Source organism: Chelonia mydas, chromosome 4 (genome assembly GCF_015237465.2).
Source record: "Chelonia mydas isolate rCheMyd1 chromosome 4, rCheMyd1.pri.v2, whole genome shotgun sequence".
In the NCBI taxonomy this organism is placed as follows: domain Eukaryota; kingdom Metazoa; phylum Chordata; order Testudines; family Cheloniidae; genus Chelonia; species Chelonia mydas.
In genome coordinates, this window is record NC_057852.1 from 26,159,782 (window position 1) to 26,177,978 (window position 18,197).

The 18,197-nt window shown below is 41.0% G+C and overlaps 1 protein-coding gene across 7 annotated transcripts in view; it reads left to right on the forward strand.

Moving 5' to 3' along the window:
- The window catches only part of BMPR1B (bone morphogenetic protein receptor type 1B), a 349,709-nt gene that overhangs the window by 320,040 nt on the left and 11,472 nt on the right, over window positions 1-18,197 (forward strand). For all 7 annotated transcript variants that reach the window (XM_007063008.4, XM_043545434.1, XM_043545433.1 and 4 more), the window contains 2 exons: window positions 10,503-10,605; window positions 12,416-12,518. In XM_007063008.4, the coding sequence (XP_007063070.1) occupies window positions 10,503-10,605; window positions 12,416-12,518 (206 nt within the window). The remainder of the gene's footprint in view (window positions 1-10,502; window positions 10,606-12,415; window positions 12,519-18,197) is intronic.

Below are 18,197 nucleotides of genomic sequence, written 5' to 3' on the forward strand. Positions count from 1 at the left end.
GCTGAGCACACAGGTGTTTGGAAGACTGATTGATTAACAGGGACCTTTCTCAGGAAGAGGTGAAAGTATTTGTAAGAACTTCATATGTCTATACTTGTAAAGATTGTTCACTCACAACCTGTTGAAACTTTAACCCTCTTTCTGCTGTGGGGGTTCAAAATAGGTTTTCAAAACAGAATTTCAAAGCTGCTTAGTTTCAAGACAAATTGAGCCTCATTTTCAAAATTGACACGATGTATTTGCACGTGCAAAATGCATGAAGTTACTGCAGTCGTGCATACCCATAGGATAGTTGCATACGAAAAAAAATTGGACTTCACTGGGCATGTACACAATGCAATCAAAGTAATCACATTCACTGATTAGGTGCCTGGTCATATATACAATTTTCTATGCAAAAACATGTGCCTGCAGTTTTAAAAAGTCTGTCCCAGAGCTTTTGTCCTACTGCAGTGCAAAGCAAGTTCTATATGGTTTCTCAGATATTACCTAATGGTCTGCGTTGATTGTGTTTCTACACAGCTGTGTTTTAAAGCAGATAAAACGCTTAGCTTTGGTTTATCAACCGTAATAGAGAATAAAATTGCTTTGCCAGGGGTTGTTTGCATGGGACGTGCGAGCAATTTTATTCTCATTTTGTTATCAAACTATGGAGCTGTGAGTATCTCTAATTTCAAATGTATGGGGAGAGGACTTCAGCAGTAGGCTGAAATACCAAATTAAGGTCCTTTGTCTTTTGTCAGAAGTAGGGCTGTCGATTAATCTCAGTTAACTCAAGCGATTAACTAAAAAAAAAATCATGATTAATAGCAGTTTTAATCGTACTGTTAAGCAATAGAATACCAAGTGAAATTCATTAAATAGCTTGGATGTTTTTCTACATTTTCAAATATATTTATTTCAATTACAACACAGAATACAAAGTGCACAGTGCTCACTTTATATTATTATTTTTATTACAAATATTTGCACTGTAAAAATGATAAAAGAAACAGTATTTTTCAGTTCACCTCATACAAGTACTGTAGTGCAATCGCTTTATCAAGAAAGTGCAACTTACAAATGTAGATTTTTTTTGGTTACAAAACTGCACTCAAAAAAAAAAAAAAACAGTGTAAAACTTTAGCGCCTAGAAGTCCACTCAGTCCTACTTCTTACTCAGCCAATCGCAAAGACAAACAAGTTTGTTTACATTTACGGGACATAATGCTGCCTGCTTATTATTTACAGTGTCTCCTGAACGTGAGAACAGGCACTTTTCACATGGCACTTTTGTAGCCGGCTTTGCAAGGTATTTACGTGCCAGATATGCTAAACATTTATATGCCCCTTCGTGCTTCGGCCACCCTTCCAGAGGACATGCTTCCATGCCGATGACGCTCGTTAAAAAAATAATGTGTTAATTAAATTTGTGACTGAACTCTTTGGGGGAGAATTGTATGTCCCCTGCTCCGTTTTACCCGCGTTCTGCCATATATTTCACATTACAGCAGTTTAAGAACATTTTCACTGCAGATTTGACAAAAGGCAAAGAAGATACTGATGTGAGATTTCTAAAGATAGCTACAGCACTTGACCCTAGATTTCAGAATGTGCCTTCCAAAATCTGAGAGGGACTAGGTGTGGAGCATGCTTTCAGGAGTCTTAAAAAAGCAACACTCCAATGTGGAAACTACAGAACCTGAACCACCAGAAACAAAAATCAACCTTTTGCTCGTGGCATCTGACAAAAACGAACATGCGTCAGTCTGCACTGCTTTGGATCATTATTGAACAGAATCCATCATCAGCATGGACCCACGTCCTCTGGAGTGGTGGTTGAAAAGCAAAGGTTTGTTGTGATTTGAAGGAGGAAGCTGTAGCACTCATCTATTTTTATTCATATTATTACACAAAAAAGAATATTCTGCCATTGTTTAAAATCTAGCAGTGCCTAGGTCAAGTGTAACTCCTTAAATACTTTGGGGAAGAAGAGCAGGGGATCCATATTAAGCATGGTCTAAATGATTCAGTTACAACAAGACCTTGGCGTGAATCTTTCTCCTCCATCCATGAACCCAATTCCAATTGAGTGTTGTGCTGAGGTAAGCCTCGCTTTCCTCTGTACTCTCAAAATTAATACAGTTCATGACTCCCTCGTTCTTCTCTCTGCATCCTGCCTTAATCTGTTTTGAATGGGATTTGTCTTACTTTGTGCTTTGTAAAAGCATCATGGCCTAAATTTTCCAAGGTGTCTAGCAAATTTCAGGTGCCCAACTTGAGACAGCTTAATGGGGCCTGATTTTCAGCGTGCAGGTGCTCAAAACTTTCTGAAAATTAAGGACTTGTTAAGGTCTCACGTTGGTCATTCAAAATCACTAATAACTTTTTGAAAATGTAGGCCCGTGTACCTTTATGTTATGGTAAATAATCACTGATAATACTCCAATCTCTGCTGAACCCCTTTGCACTGTCCCAGCCAGCACAATGAGCTTCAGAGAGGAAGCTCCAGAAAATGGGAGAGTGCCACAATAAATTGAATTTACTTAAACCAAGAACACACACTCCATATTAGAAAATACTCACTTTACATTTGTCTTTTCATTTTGCAACGTTAAAAAAATGGAGCTACACTGTACAGCATACAAGCGTATTCACTGGCTCAGCCTAAGATCTTGCATATGTGCACAGAAAATTACTTGTTTTAACGTGCTTTGTTTTTTCAACCACAAAACTAGAATATAAATTATCTGTATTTTGATTATTCGTTTTTGTAAATAACCCAAGCACCTGGTAAAGTGGATTTTGTGTGTGATGATAGAGACAGAAGCAAAAATGCAGAGGGATGTCTCAGTGGTTGGTATTATTGCCATGTCAGAGTCATCATCGGGTTGGAAACTGTAGATATAGGTCCTGTACTTAACCACAGTAAATGAGCTTTATAAAGTGTTCTCTGTGGGAGTTGGGAGAATCCTCCATTCCATGTTGCAGAGTGTCCTCACATCTTTCTGTGCAGTGTTGTAGAGAGGGCTGTCACTGATGGGGGAAGAAGAGCGTCCCTCTGTGGCTTCTTGGCATCTGGGATGTGCTCCACACAGCAGAACAGGGTCAGTTTTGCTGACTGGGAGGCTCGTGTGGTCTTTTCAGAGGCCGAGGATTTAGCCCATTATGAGCCAGATTCTGTGCTTTTTTGCATGTGCATGGCTCCCACTGACTTCAAAGTAGTTGCATACATATCTGAAGGCTGAATTTGGCTCAGCAGGAGTATAATGCAGTTCTTCTAACTGGGTTTCATGTTACTGTTACCACAATATTTTTTCCAGAAAATGAGTTTGTGTTGAACAGATTTACAGTGGCTCTTTGGTTTATGGACAGTGTTCTGCTAAACTTGGCTTTTTTTTAATGGACATATTCCTCGGGTGATAGACATGACAAAAAGTAGGAAGTAAATGCATGCTGAGAGTTTAAGTAGTTTCAAAACTGGGGAAAGTCTGTAGAGCTTCACATAAGCGTATGAATGGTCAGGTTTCTATACAAACCATAACTGAAGTTTTCCCATCATTACTAAGAACCAATGCAGAAGTTGTTTTGCTGATTTGATTGGGACCATATGGGCAATATAATTTATGCTGCCAGTGTATTCAGAAATGTTCACAAGAGATGAAGTATACAAAAATAAAATCCTCCAGGCTGCATTGCAGACCAAAGTAAGGTGGTGGTAATGTACTGAAACGTAGGAGGTTTCTGGTTTAGTCATCAGGGAATTTAACCAACCTGCAAGCTGTAGCAAATGAACAAGGGGATGATTTCATCTGTCCAAATCTTTTTTGCCATCACAAGTTACTTAGCATATTCATCGAAAGATGATTAAGGATTTGTTATGCCTGGTATTTTTAAGGTCCTTCTGTGGTAGATGGGTATTTAAAGCATTTTTGGTTTTTTATTTTAAAAGAAGAGAGGGAGAGAGAAATAGTAAAACAGACATTGATGTCACGCTACCATGGAAGCCAGGGGAGGAAATACCAATCAAAGTTTGGTAGCTAAGGTGTTGCATCTTTCATGAGAAATGGCTCTTCTCTGCTTGAACAGCTACAAAGCTCTTGGGCCCCCATGCCTCCCTTCTGACATATAGTAAAGGTCTCAGTTAAGATCACCTCTGTCATTACGGTAATCTTTAATTGTAGCAGCATCTTCTAGTTCAGGATCTGTCAGCATTTCTGCTATACACCTCTTTTTTTCCCCCGATATGTGACCTGGTTGTAAAAAGTCACCCTTGCCAAAATGTGACACACCAGATCTCTGCTTGTGAATTATCACATCCAAAATCTCTTTAATGTCTTTTCTGAACTGTAGTATAACATGATACCTCACTGGAGGAGGTTTACATGGCTACATTTTACAACAGCCAATTCAGTTCTACATTTACACAATGAATGTTTTTAATTTTTAAGTGACTGTAATTGTATTTAATAATCCACAAATGTTACACTACTGGGAATAAAAAATAGGTTAATTTATACTGCTTTATATGTACAGGAGTTCCCCAGTACATGTCTCTCCCTTATGCGTTGTTTCGGATATCCGTCGCTCATCAATAGGGGAACGTGTTCCGATTCATGTTGGTCCTGATCCACATGCATGGATCGGGACCAACATGAATTTGAAAATGTTCCCCTATTGTACAGTACTGTCCTTGCGTCTGCTGGCGGCCCCCAGGCTGACGATCAACTCCTCCCCCTCTTTTCCAGTGCCTCCTGCCTGCCATGGTCAGCTGTTAGGCAGCTGGGGGGCGGCGGGGCTGGAGGAGCAGCGACGGGGCGCTCGGAGGAGAGGGTGAAACTGGGCGGGAAGAGGCACGGCGTGGGTGGAGGTAGGTGGGACGGCCTTGAGTACAGTACTGTCCTGTACCCATCATGAGTGTAAAATGCGTTCAAAGTGTTAAGGGTGGGTCTGTGTCTAAGAGGCAACGTAAGAGTTGTTTCAGAGTAACAGCCGTGTTAGTCTGTATTCGCAAAAAGAAAAGGAGGACTTCTGGCACCTTAGAGACTAACCAATTTATTTGAGCATAAGCTTTCGTGAGCTACAGCGCACTTCATCGGGTGAAGTGAGCTGTAGCTCACGAAAGCTTATACTCAAATAACGTAAGAGTGTAACATTAGAAGTATAATTGGATGTTATAAAGCATTTTGAAAGAGGTGAGCGTGCAGCTGATGTCGCTCATGTTCTCGGTTTGCCTGCTTCAACAGTACACTCAATTTTTAAGAGTGCTGATCGAATTCATGAAAGTGCTCCAAGTGCTATGAAGTGGTCCTCAATGAAGATAACAAAACAGAGAAGCAGTACAGGGAGTCCTCAGACTTAAGACACAATTCGTTCCTCAGAATTGCGTTGTAAGTCAAAACCGCTTTTCCCATAGGAATCAATGGTATAAAGGGGGGGACTGGTTCCTGAACCAAGACTTGATACACTATTTTCACCACAATAATCCAGATTTTTGTACTAAATGAATTATAGATGACTAATGTAGCAACATTAATGCATTTATTTGGTAAACAGCATTCAAATAAACATATAAAATCACATATGCTTTGACTTTCTAGAACTTTTTGAAGGGCTCTTGGCTGGGGGCTTCTCTGAAGTCTGGGCTGTAGGTTTCTCTGCGGTCTTCTCTGCAATCTTAAAGAAAGTGTCCAAGGAAGTTCGGACAGATGTTCTCCTCCTCTCCTTGTAAATTTTGCTGGAGCAGCTGTACATGTCGGATATGCCCCTATTCACAGATGCACTGTTATAATGAATGGAGCTGGAAGTGGGGGGTCCCTTGCAGTCACTTGTCTGATTGGCTTCCAGGGCCAGGGTAGTTGTTGCCGGTTAGCCTTGCCGCTTGTTTTTGATTGGCTCCCAGCCCCGGGCTCAGCCAATCAGAAAGCTTGAACCGTGAAATCCGTGATTGGCTGAGACTCAGCATGTGATGTGTGCTGTTCTCCCTGCCGGCTTTTGTCGTAAGAGCGACAAGAGTCGTAGGGGCAAAACAGACAGTCAATTGAAAAGCGTCGTAAGCGGCGTCCGACGGAAGTTGGGTGTCGTATGTCCGAGGACTCCCTGTACAATGGAAAATGGAATGTTTGCTGGCTGATTGGATTGATGACCTGCATGAAAAGAAAATGCCTGTGAGTTTAAGCTTGATTCAGGAGAAGGCCAAAAGCCTGTATAACAATTTAAAGGAAAGAAAGGGAGAGAGCTCAACAGCAGAAAAGGAGACCTTCCATGCTAGTCGTGGGTGATTCCACAGATTTCAGAAGCGTGTCAATCTACATAATGTAACACTCACAGGAGAAATGGCTACTGTGGATAGAGAAGCAGCTGAAATATTTCCTACGCAGCTAAACACAATTGATTCGGAAGGTGGCTGCTCTCCAAAACAAGTTTTTAACATCTACGAGACGGGCCGTTAGTGGAAGAAGTTGCCAACGAGCACTTATATTTCTCGTGACAAGAAGACTGCTCCTGGATTCAAAGCCTCAAAAGACCGCTTAACCCTTCTGCTTGGGGGAAATGCAGAAGGCGATTATAAGCTGAAGCCCTTGCTTGTCTACCACGGTGAAAACCCAAGAGCAATGAGGGGCTACGTCAAGCCTTATCTCCCTGTAATTTGGAAGTCGAACAGAACGGCCTGGATGACATGCAATATTTTCCGTGAGTGGTTTGTAGACCATGCTGTCCCTGAATTTAAGGCTTACTGTCAGAAGGAAAATTTGGCCTTTAAGATTCTCCTTCTGCTGGATAACGCAAGTGTCCGTGAACTGGACTACAAAGCTCTCTGCCCGAACATCAAGGTCCAATTTTTGCCACCCAACACCACATTGTTGCTGCAGCCTATGGACCAGGGTGTAATGGCCACGTTCAAGGCTTATTACCTACAGAGGACATTCTCCATGCTGATTAAGGAGACAGCATGTGAAGGAAAGCCCAGCGTAAAGGAGTTTTGGAAGTCCTACAACATCTTGAACAGCGTGGAAAACATTGACCCGTCGTGGGAAGAGGTCACTTTGCAATGTGTGAACGGCATTTTGCGCTGTGCAATGCCAGATGCTGTCCACAGCTTCGTGGGATTTGATGTTGTTCCTGCTCTCAAGCAAGAAATTGTCAAGTTGGCAAAGAATATTGGCTTCGAGGAGGTGGAGGAGGAGGATGTACAGGAGTCTCACGCTAAGCAACTGACAAATGAGGAACTGATTGAGCTGGATCGAACACGGATATCTAAAGAAAGCAAGGGCGATGATGATGATATAGGGCAGGAAGCCAGGAGTCTGATGACAAAGAATCTCTCCCTTTTCTTTGGATTGCTGGATGAGATGATGGAAATAATACAGAGCGGTGATCCTTTTTGTAAACGGTCTGCCAAAGTCTCCAGGGCTCTCAGTGATGCAGTGACTTGCTACAGGGAGATCTATTGTTCAAAGATTCATGCAGGAGAGCAGACATCGATTACAATCCTTTTTTAAGACTTCTGCAACCAAAAAGCCAGCCATGGAAAAGCCAGCCCGAGAAAACACAGCTGCCACCCCTTCCTAAGTTTAGCATAATTGACAGTGTTTTATACTGTATTACTGTACTGTATGTACTATATTAAAATGTTCTATGTGTTTAATCAGCGTTAGTAGGGTTCTACATTATTTTATTCAACGTTTTGTGTGTAAAATGTGTGCTGTATAACCTGTCAGTGTCAAAAGGTACCCTGTTTAGGCGAAAAGAGTATTGTCATAGGCAAGTGTGGTGAAGTTGTGAATGCATTCCCACCTTATTCCATTATTTCTTATTGGGAAAAATTCCCTGGTATACGTCATTTTGGTATCCATCACCCTTTTCAAGAGCACAACCCCAATGTATACAGGGGACCCCCTGTATTCATCATTCTGTGTTATACATGCATACTTATATGTAATATGCAGTGAACTACAGCATATTAGATGTGGTACATGCTTGTTCAGATTTTTTTTAATGATGGAAAGATTTTAATTTCTGACATGGCTGGACTGTGCAGCTGAAGTGTGCTATGCACTCCTCTGTATGTCGAGTGCGTTATATTCAACCTGTGAGCATCTGTTCCCCACCACCACAGTAGAGCTCTTCCAGGAGTTCTAGGAGACACTGTCTCTTCTCCTCTCTTGCCCAGATCTCTGGCAGGCTTTCCGAGGGGTGACGGTAACTTTTATTTACATTGAAAATTCTCCCTCTTAAATCTCATTTTTCCTGTATAAACATTCCCCTTTAAATTTCATTTCACATTCCTCATTCATTGTATCATGGTCTGAAGCTTGTGAGACATTCTTCTATTGCTGTCTCTAAAAAGAATGATTTCCTCCATCCCTCAAAGTTTTTGAGCTCTCTCCCCCTCTGCTTTCCATGATCTAACTTGCTTTGTCATTTTACATCAGAAGTAAAATTTTCACAAACATCTAAGTGACTTAGGAGCCTATGTCCCATTTTCAAAAGTGATTTATGAGTCTGTGTCCTACTGAAAGTCACTAGAATGCCAAAACCTCCTGTGTCTCTTTCCCGTCTTAATAGTACCTCTTCTAATGATATGATTCTTTTGTATAATGACTTTATTAGAGACCATCAATTTTTGACTTGTTTTGTTTTTCAGTTGATTGCAATTTATCGTTTTGTTACTGCGTCCCTCTGTTACCCTTACTCATTGCTTTGAATCTAAGGCACCGTATAAACAAATAAAATGTAGTATAATATAATATTATACTCTAATGGATTCCTTTCAGTCTCTTTTCTTGGCAGTCCTATCATTCCTATCCTGAGACTGAGTAATGAAGTCATGAGAGTTGTTTCCCAAAAGGGTTGTTGTTTTCCTTACTTTACTCTCATGCACAATATCGAAGTAGTATAAAAGTAAATTGTGCGCTTCTATGAGGAAGTCGTCTGTAGTGTGCAACTGGTTACTTTTCAGATCCAGACATTAGTAACTTCTCCTGTTATTGAAAGGAACTGTGAAACAAGCTTGCTCTGACTAGATCTCACACAGTTAATTTAAAAACGTTCCACAGCAAATATTTGGTGTTTTCCTATCCGGCATCCTTCTGTGCCACAGCTAATATTTCCAAATTGTATTTATGCGTTCAGTGTGTAATGGAATGTTCCCCTTTTCCTACAACTTCTTTATTGTCATTAGTGTTTTTGTTTGTTTTGTTAGGCTTTCCTTTCTTTCAAGTCAAAAAATAATTATCTGAAATTCTGCTTTATTTAAGCCTTGTAAATCCATTTAGTTACTTCTTGTGTCTGTTTCCCTTTTATTGTCCTTGTTCATTTGTTCATATATAACACAATAAATATTAGAAAGAAATTAAGAGGTTAATAAAACATTTTATTGTTATGTGACTTAATTGTTTGAGGATAAGGGGCTATTTCTTTTTTATTATCCATTTTATTTCTTACGATCAAGACAATTTTCATTCATTTTGATAGGGTAGTGAGTCCCCAAAAAGTGATGAGAAATTAGCAGAGAAGACTTGCAGTCAGATGCAGGCACTCTTTTTGTTTCCCTGATAACATTCATGCATTTGACCTTCATTAGGGAAGGACATTTATCACCAGCACCATCTAGCCATCTGTTAGTATACTTGTCCTATGTTGTACATGTTCTTGTAAACTGAACTATTATGGATCACTTTAGGCTTATAACCCAAGTAAACAGTTCGGAAGGATGTTGATGATAACTCAAGAACTCAAACGCAACAGAGTGTTGCAGTTTGTAATATGGTTAAAGTAAGGACCACAAATCACTCTTAATAGTGTTTCACAGTTATTATCTCAATGACGCTGGCCTCTTCTGGTCTGCGCCACAGAGCAAATCTCTGTACAGTGTGCATGTACAAGTAGACCTGCTTTAGCACTGATGCTTTTACTAAGATGGGTCTCCAATGATGCAAAGCGTATCTATTAGGATAGACCAGTGGTTCTCAACCTATTTACCACTCTGGGCCGCATATGCAGCTCTCTGTGTGTTACGCTGGCCACATCCACACCATTTCATTATACTACTTGTATGGCCCTGAGGATATCACATGGGCCACAAGCTGCCTGCAGACCATGGGTTGAGAACCACTGGGATAGACATTTGTGCAGAGAGGATGGGCCTTGGGTGAAGATTTTTGATTATGGGGGTTTGGGTTTTATGTGAAAATGTCAGCTTTGTGGACTGGTTTCTTTTGTTTGAAGAAAAGTTATCAGTTTATGATTGCTGTCTGTCTTTGTTGGATTTAATTTTAACTATGTGTGGGTGCCAAGAGCCTGGGATAAGCATTTGTTTGTTTTGTATGTTGAAATAATACTGCGTAAATAAATAAGATTTTACATATGTGATGATAGTTTAGCATTATGTTACATTGCTGTTCAAAGTGTGTTGATTTATCAACTGTATGTTTGTGGGGCTCAGCATATCAGACTGCCTCTCATAGCAGATCTCTGATTTTAAAAAACAAACTCTGTTTTTCACTCTTTCCAATCTTCAGGACTGATGGCTACTGTTTCACCATGGTAGAAGAAGATGAATCTGGAGGACGTACGATTGCCTCAGGATGCCTAGGCTTAGAAGGCTCAGACTTCCAGTGCCGGGTAAGAAAAGAGTTGCGATCAAGGTTTGGTCTGGCTGTTGTGATAGTTTTCATGCAGCTGCATTGTAGTCAGGATGAATGCATACATCTGCTGCTTTGAATTTTGTTCATGTGGGAGATGTGCCCTCTGCACTGAATGCTGAAGAAATGGCATCTGCTTCCCAAAACTCTTGCTACTACTTCAAGCACAAGTTAACTAACGTTAGCCCCTGCCGTCCTGGTGAAACTACCGCTCGGGTAATTCCATTTTGCTTCTCTACATTCCCCCTGCGGCTTGAATTAGGTAAGTCATTCTTTACTTCCTTTCCTAAACTGCTGTGTGCTACGTAGTAGTGGGCAGTAAAAAAGTTGCTGTTTTCACACGAGAAGTTGTTACATATCACTGATGTGTAACATGAGTCCTGTGTGTGTAGACAGTCCAGCCAGTAAATTTAGGGATCCACCTTCGTGAAGGCATTATAGTTCCAGGGAGAGAAATGTGTTTCCATTCCATGTACTACAATCAACTTGTCACCCTACAAAGCAATTCTCTTTTGTGCTTGCATGTTTAACACAGAGAAATCACTCGGGGTTAAATCCCCAGCTGTTCCATGCAAAGCTCAGCATGACTGTGGAGGGAGGACAGCAGATGGAATGAAGATGACTCTGAGTACATCTACCCTGCAAAATGAAACAACAAAAGACCACGAGCGTGGCAGCGAGCCTCAGAGCCTGGGTCAACTGACTTGGGCTCTTGCTACACGCCTAAGAATAGCAGTGTAGACACTCCTGCTCAGGCTGGAGTCCAGACATTGACACTCAACCCCTTGCTGGGTTTCAGAATCCAGGCTTCAGCCCAAGCAGGAACATCTACGTTGCTATTCTTAGTCCTGTAGTGTGAACCTAAGTCAGTTGACCTGGGCTCTGAGACTCGCTGACGCGGTTTTTTGTTTGTTTGCAGTGTAGTAGTACCCTAAGTAAATCTTTCTGCTCTGGGCCTGTCCAGGGGCCACACTAGCTATTGGTTCAAGTTAAAGCAGGATACGGGTTGCTCTTATTTGCAGTTGCTTGTAATAAACTCTTAGGAGCCATTATTCCAGTAAATATCTCCAAAGTGCAGTGCACTGTGTTCTGTCCCCTCCTGCTCCCTGTCATACCCTTCACAGATCTATTTCGCTAGGCGGGATAGATGACAGAGTTGACTACATTGGCTTTAAGCCGTCTGAGGATTCCCCTACGTGAAGGGAATCGTGTGCTAAGGCCAAGATTTTCAAAAATAGGAGTCTAAAATGAGGCTTCTAACTGCTTACTAAATAAGTAGCCAGATTTTCCAAAATGCTGAGCACCCTAAAGTCTCTGTTGAATTCAGGCCTGACGTTAGGTATCTGTTTCTGGAAATCTTGGCCTTGGGGCAAAATTCTCTCTGCTTTGCTCTAGAAAGTGGGACAGGGGATCAGGCCCTCTGTCTCATTGTACATAAACGTGAAATCTGTCTGCCCCCACATTCAGATGGAATGCTTGAATAATGTAACACTAACGCACAGATTCTCTCACCGCTTTCCCGTACGCTGTTATGGCCAAATACATCCTTGTATAATGCTAATGACTTGAGTGGAATTTCACAAGGATTTCATAAAGAATTTGTTCTTTAATGTTTAAATGAAGTGTGGTTTGGCTTTATTAGGATGGCCCAAATCCTTATTGCAGTCATATTTGAAATCCTTCACTGGTTACCATGTCAGGTCTGTCTCCTTCTCCAGCGCCCAAACAACAGTGTCTGTTTAAAAAAACAAAGTTGCTCACACAGTTGTCTGTGAATTTCTCTGTTGCAGGATACACCCATAATACATCACAGAAGAACTATTGCATGCTGCACAGATGAAGATTTCTGTAATGAAAACCTTCACCCTACACTGCCACCGCTGAAAAATAGAGGTAAGAGGAGGAAGAAAATCTAGCCTTAAATCAGTAGATGCATGTATTTTTCCTAGAAAAGAAAAGAGAATTAGATGAGCAGCATGGAAAAACAGATTTTTTTTGTATCCTGTAGCTGTTCTGATAATGTACGGAAACAGTATCTACTTGGTTGTTGCTGGTATTTACCTCTATTTGTATTCCCATGATGCCTACAGGCATCAGTCAAGGATCAGAAACCCATTGCGCTAGGTGCTGTGTGTAGTAAAATAACAGTTCCTGCTCCAAAGAGCTCACAGTCTAGGTTAGGCTGGGGCAGGGACTATCTCTTACTTTGTTTGCACAGTGCTTAGCACGGTGGGGACTTACTGAGGCCTCTAGGTGCTCATGCCATACAAATATAAAATAACAATAATGAATGACCTCTGTCATTGCAAAAGATTGTAGTTTGTAGCTACATACTAGTTTCAATATGACACTTGGGACCAGCTCCTCAGCTGCTATAAATCAGCGTAGTCCCATTGAAGCCTGTGGAACTAATGATGATTTATAGCCGCTGATAATCTGTCCCTCAGGGAATAAGGTCTAGGTGTTACCATGAACTCTGTGTTTCAAAGGAAAAGAACAAACAAGAGATTAACACTCTGCACAAATTCATTTCCAGTTTTGGTTGGAAGTTATACAATATTTTTTATTTTTAAAATACGGCAGTTCCCGGGTAAGCACGACATTTATAGACTGCTGTGCCGGATTCGTGTGGTCAGCATCAAATTTGGTCCCAGCAGACAGAGTTTCCAATTTTTTTGGTATTGCCTGTTTAAAACTGAGAACAAAATTTGGACCATAGTGTTGAACAGTAAATTAGGACCTGTTTCAAATCCCAGTCTAAACACACAGATATATTCTTATGACTTACTTACTTATCCACACACACACCCCCACGCATGCATACAGAAAGGACTATTCCGGCAGTCCTTACTGATATAAGTGCTTACTTCATTGGGATTCTACACAGCAGGGCTACAGGATTGGGCCCATAGCATGTAATATGTAAACTAATTCAGCATTGACTGGTGAGCCATGAGATCACTGAAACCTCATAAAATTCTGACTCCCAACGTAAGAGCTCTAAGTCATTTTATTGGTCTTTGTTAAGAGAAAAAGTTTACTTGGATAGAGAGAAAATCCCACAAGTAAGTACATTTGTATGTTTGTGTAGTATATGAATAATACAATTTTATTTTGGAAAATCAAGTCCATGATTTCACCCCCACACGCTGGTTGAATTAAGCCCTGCAGATTCAAAATGGAGCAACCTTGTTCTAACTTGTCTCTCTCCTTGGTTTTATATTACATTTTCCATTCCAGCCTAACCTGGATGGAAATGTAAAAATCAGGTAGTTAGCATAGTCAGACATCTATCTACTGTTTATGCAAAAACTCAAGCTCTTTTGCTAATGCCAAATTTTCTTCTTTTTTTTCTTTTTTGCGGGGGCAGAGGACACTTAAGTACTTAGGTGACAGATAGCTAAGATGAATAAACACCAAATAGCAGAGAGAATATTTTTGAATATATTGTTAGATGAATAGCTTTTGAGCTGCTTGAGTACTGCAAAACTAGTTGTTTAATTTGTTATTTGACAAACAAATGACAGTATGTTCATTTAACATAATTCCTCCAACACTAGTAGCTAGACAGCAAATTGTGGCTGTAATTTTACAGCCTGCTTCCGACAATGTGGCTTTATGGTCTGGAGCTGTGGAATAGCACAAAAGTCAGCCCCTTTTTGAAAGCTGTACGGTCAGCTGTGATACTTGGTGCCAGAAGCCAGGGTAGCTTGCCACTGCTCTGTTACAATATGAACACTCACCAAAGGGGCAGCAATTTAGACTGTGAATTCTCCCGCTAGCCATATCCAAGAACATGCAGCTAATATATAACAGTTGACGAGTGCTTTGTTAATAGTCATTCTTCCTGTCTGGGATTGTTTTTAAATGTGGTGCTGTGACTCTCCGAATTATTATCAGGATTTAACATAAACAGTGGTGTTAAAATAAATAAGTAAAATTAAAAATGGACTTGTTGAAACAAAAACTCTGCTGGATTTGATGGGAAAATGTATATCGTTTGGTATTTGAAAACATACAAAAAAGTTAGCTCCTGATCAGGAGCTTTTCACCAAGGTCATGTCTCAGGGGAAACCGGGGTCTGGGGAGGTCCTTCAGCCGTAGATCAAAGGTTGCTAACTAGAAATTAACCCATGCACAGAATTATCATCTACAGATGCGTGCAATTTGTGTTCTGAAAATGTTTCTCCATACCTAGCAGTTCCTGGAAGGAACTCACTCTGTAGCCATGAACAGAACGAAGCAGTCAGAAGAATTAAAATTAATCAAGCCAGAGAACGATCTTTCTGTCAAGCAGGAAGGAAAAATACAACAGCAGCTAAATCCATTTCTGGACAGTGTTCAGGCGCATCCTGCAGTATGAGTAGAATAAAAATACCCTGGAGATAACCTGGAGTCCCCTTGCTAGTCATGCAGCCGCCTTATTAAGGAAATGAGAAGAATAATAGAGTCTGAAAGGACACCTCTCTTTTAAACAATAAAAATATTACTGGAAAGCCCAGTGAAAGTGCAGACTGAAAGCAGATGAGAACAAATATGTCTTTACTGATTTAAAGCCTTTATAAGCAGAAGTGGTGGTGCCACCATGTCTGGCTCCCTGCCTGTAGAGCTAGTGATGAATGGGCACGGGAATGATTGGAAGAATGATGATGGGTCTGATGTGTGCACACAAGCCTCAGATTTCACTGCCGTTTTTACCCAGATAATATGAATACTGTGAACTGGAAGAAACTGGGGAGGCAACAGAATCTTCCGTGCATTTGATATGCTGACTCCACCCGAAACCCATTTTGCTGAGTTTTAAATACACATTTCAGCAGAGTGCCGTACATGACAAAGTGAGTTGAACAAGTGATGGGGCTGGAGGGAAGCAACTAGAACTGTCTGAAAGGCTCTTGAGTCTTATTGAAGATATTTGCTAAAGAAATTGTTTTCTAACTTGTTTCCTTCTCTTATCATCTCTCCCTCCCTATACTGAAGACACCCCTGACACCCCTGTGTGGTGTCTAGAAATAACATCACTGTGTTTTCTTATAACGTATACTCCTTGCATGCTGGGCATTGGACAATGGCTAAAACTCCCATTCAGCCACAGTAAATAGAAGAGCTTCACTAATGTATTGCTTGGTTATTACGTATCCCTCACATAATAACTCACTGCGGTCTTCTAAAAAAATAATAAAATCCTGCTTATTTTCTAACCTCACAGCTTGGCTTGGCTGCAGTTGATAACTTACAAAACATTAGGAAGCACTGGGTCTAAGTCCAGTTCCCACATCACAAAAATTAGTGCAAATTGGCACCCTTTTCAATTGCAGCTGAGAGGCCAGGGATTGAGTAAGTTTGAAGACTGAACCACCTTCCTCTCTGCCAGCCTCAGGAAATAGCCCCACCAAGTTTGCACTGAGGCAGACAAAGTTTGCATGGCTGCTTTGTATGCAGCACCTGTTCTGTGGACAAAGGGAGGACTTCAGTGTCCAGGGGAAGTCAGTCTGGCACTTTTCACCAGCCTACATAGAAATATAGGGCTGGAAGGGACCTTGTGAGATGCCTCCTGTGCTAAGGCAGGACCAAGTAAACCGAGATCATCCTTGACAGGTGTTTGTCCAACCTGTTCTTAAAAACCTTCAGTGAGGGGGATTCCACATCCTGCCTTGGAAGGCAGTTTCAGAGCTTCACTACCCTTATAGTTAGAAATGTTTTCCTCATATCTAACCTAAATCTCCCTTGCTGCAGATAGAGCTCATCACTTCTTGCCCTACTTTCAGCGGACACAGAGAACAATGATCACTGTCCTCTTTTTAAGAGCCCTTAACATATTTGAAGACTGTTTGGAGGTCTCCCCTTAGTCGTCTTTTTTCAAGATTAAATAGGCCCAGTTTTTTTAACCTTTACTCCTAGGTCAGGTTTTCTAAACCTTTTATCATTCTTGTTGCTCTCTCTGCAGTTTGTCCGCATCTTTCCTTAAGTGTGGCACCCAGAACTGGACACAGTACTCCAGCTGAGGCCTCACCAGTGCCGAGCAGAGCGGGACAATTACCTCCCACGTCTTATATACACCCCAAAATGACATTAGGCTGTTTCACAACTGCACCACATTATTGACTCATATTTAATATCTGATCCACAGTAACCCCAGATCCTTTTTAGCAGGTTACATAGCCAGTTATTCCTCAATTTGCAGCTGTGCATTAGATTTTTCCTTCCGAAGAGAAGTACTTTGCACTTGTCTTTATTGAATTTCCTTTTTTTTTTTTTTTCTTTCCTCTTCCCCAGAACAAATCTCCAATATGTCAGGGTTGTTTTGAATTCTGATCGTGCCCTCCAAAATGCTTGCATCCCATCCCAGTTTGGTGTCATTCACGAATGTTATAAGTGTAGTCCCCACTTCATTATCCAACTCATTAATGAAAATATATCAGACCCAGAACTGACCCCTGTGGGACATCCCTAGACGTGTCTTCCCACTTTGACAGAGAGCCGTTGCTGATTACTCTCTGACATTTAAAAATAAAGAATTCTGGGCATTTTTCTGTACATTTTGATGAGTATACGTTGACAAGTTTCCAAAACCCCCAAATGAGCAAACAAGCTAAATCCCTCCAAAGTTATTTGAAAACATGTCTGAAGTCTGGGCTGATAACTCACTCATTCACCATCTTTATTGCCTTGCATAACATGTTGGTAAACATAAAAAGGACTCAAGAAAGATGTTTTGCCTTCCTTTCGTATTAGGGCCAATGTCATGCCTACTGTGTGTCGGTGCATCTTTAATAAAGTCGTGTGTAGTGTTGTTGTAAAGACAACCTTCTGATCTAAGGTAATAACCTTCATCGCTGTAACTAGTCCAGCCTCCCTCAATTTTATAGGCTAAAATGCAGAACTTGTCTTTCACACCGAGATTCCCTTTTTTCTTTAAGTGCTTTCTGGGATTTTTTTTCCTCCCACACAAATGCCTTTGATCACAGAAAAAATGTAAATCAGCATTTTCAAGTGTGTCTTCCTAAAGTTGGGTGCCTTATTTTAAGAGGTGCAGAGCACTTGCCGCTCCTTTTATCTTCTGTAGAAGTTGAGGACGCTCAGCACTTTTATGAAAGGGCCTAAATAGGGATTGTAGGTGCCTGACTTTGGGTACCCAAGTTTGGAAATGTTGGCCACAGTTTGTAGAATGCTGGCCACTCTTCTTTGCACAATCATCGTCAGTGCTCTTTATTCGATTTGATTTTTATACACACACACGTAATCCATTAATAATACTAAAGAAGAGGGAGCATAATTGTGATCTCATTACAGTTTCTGATGGGTGTAACTTCATTTACCTGAATAGGGTCACTTCTTGGTTTACTCTGGTGTAAGCAAGATCAGAATTGAGCCCTGTATGTGTGGCACTCAACACTTGTGCTAGAGAAGCACAAAAACCGCCAGCCCAGTTTTTATAGTCACCTGTTCTATGAAACGAGAAAGCCCTTGCTGCAAACGTATTTCCATATTCTCCAGAGTCTGAAGAATTCTCCCCCTATAGTCTGCAGACTCTGCTTAGCCTCTCCTGGGCTAATAGGCAGTGACACCTTA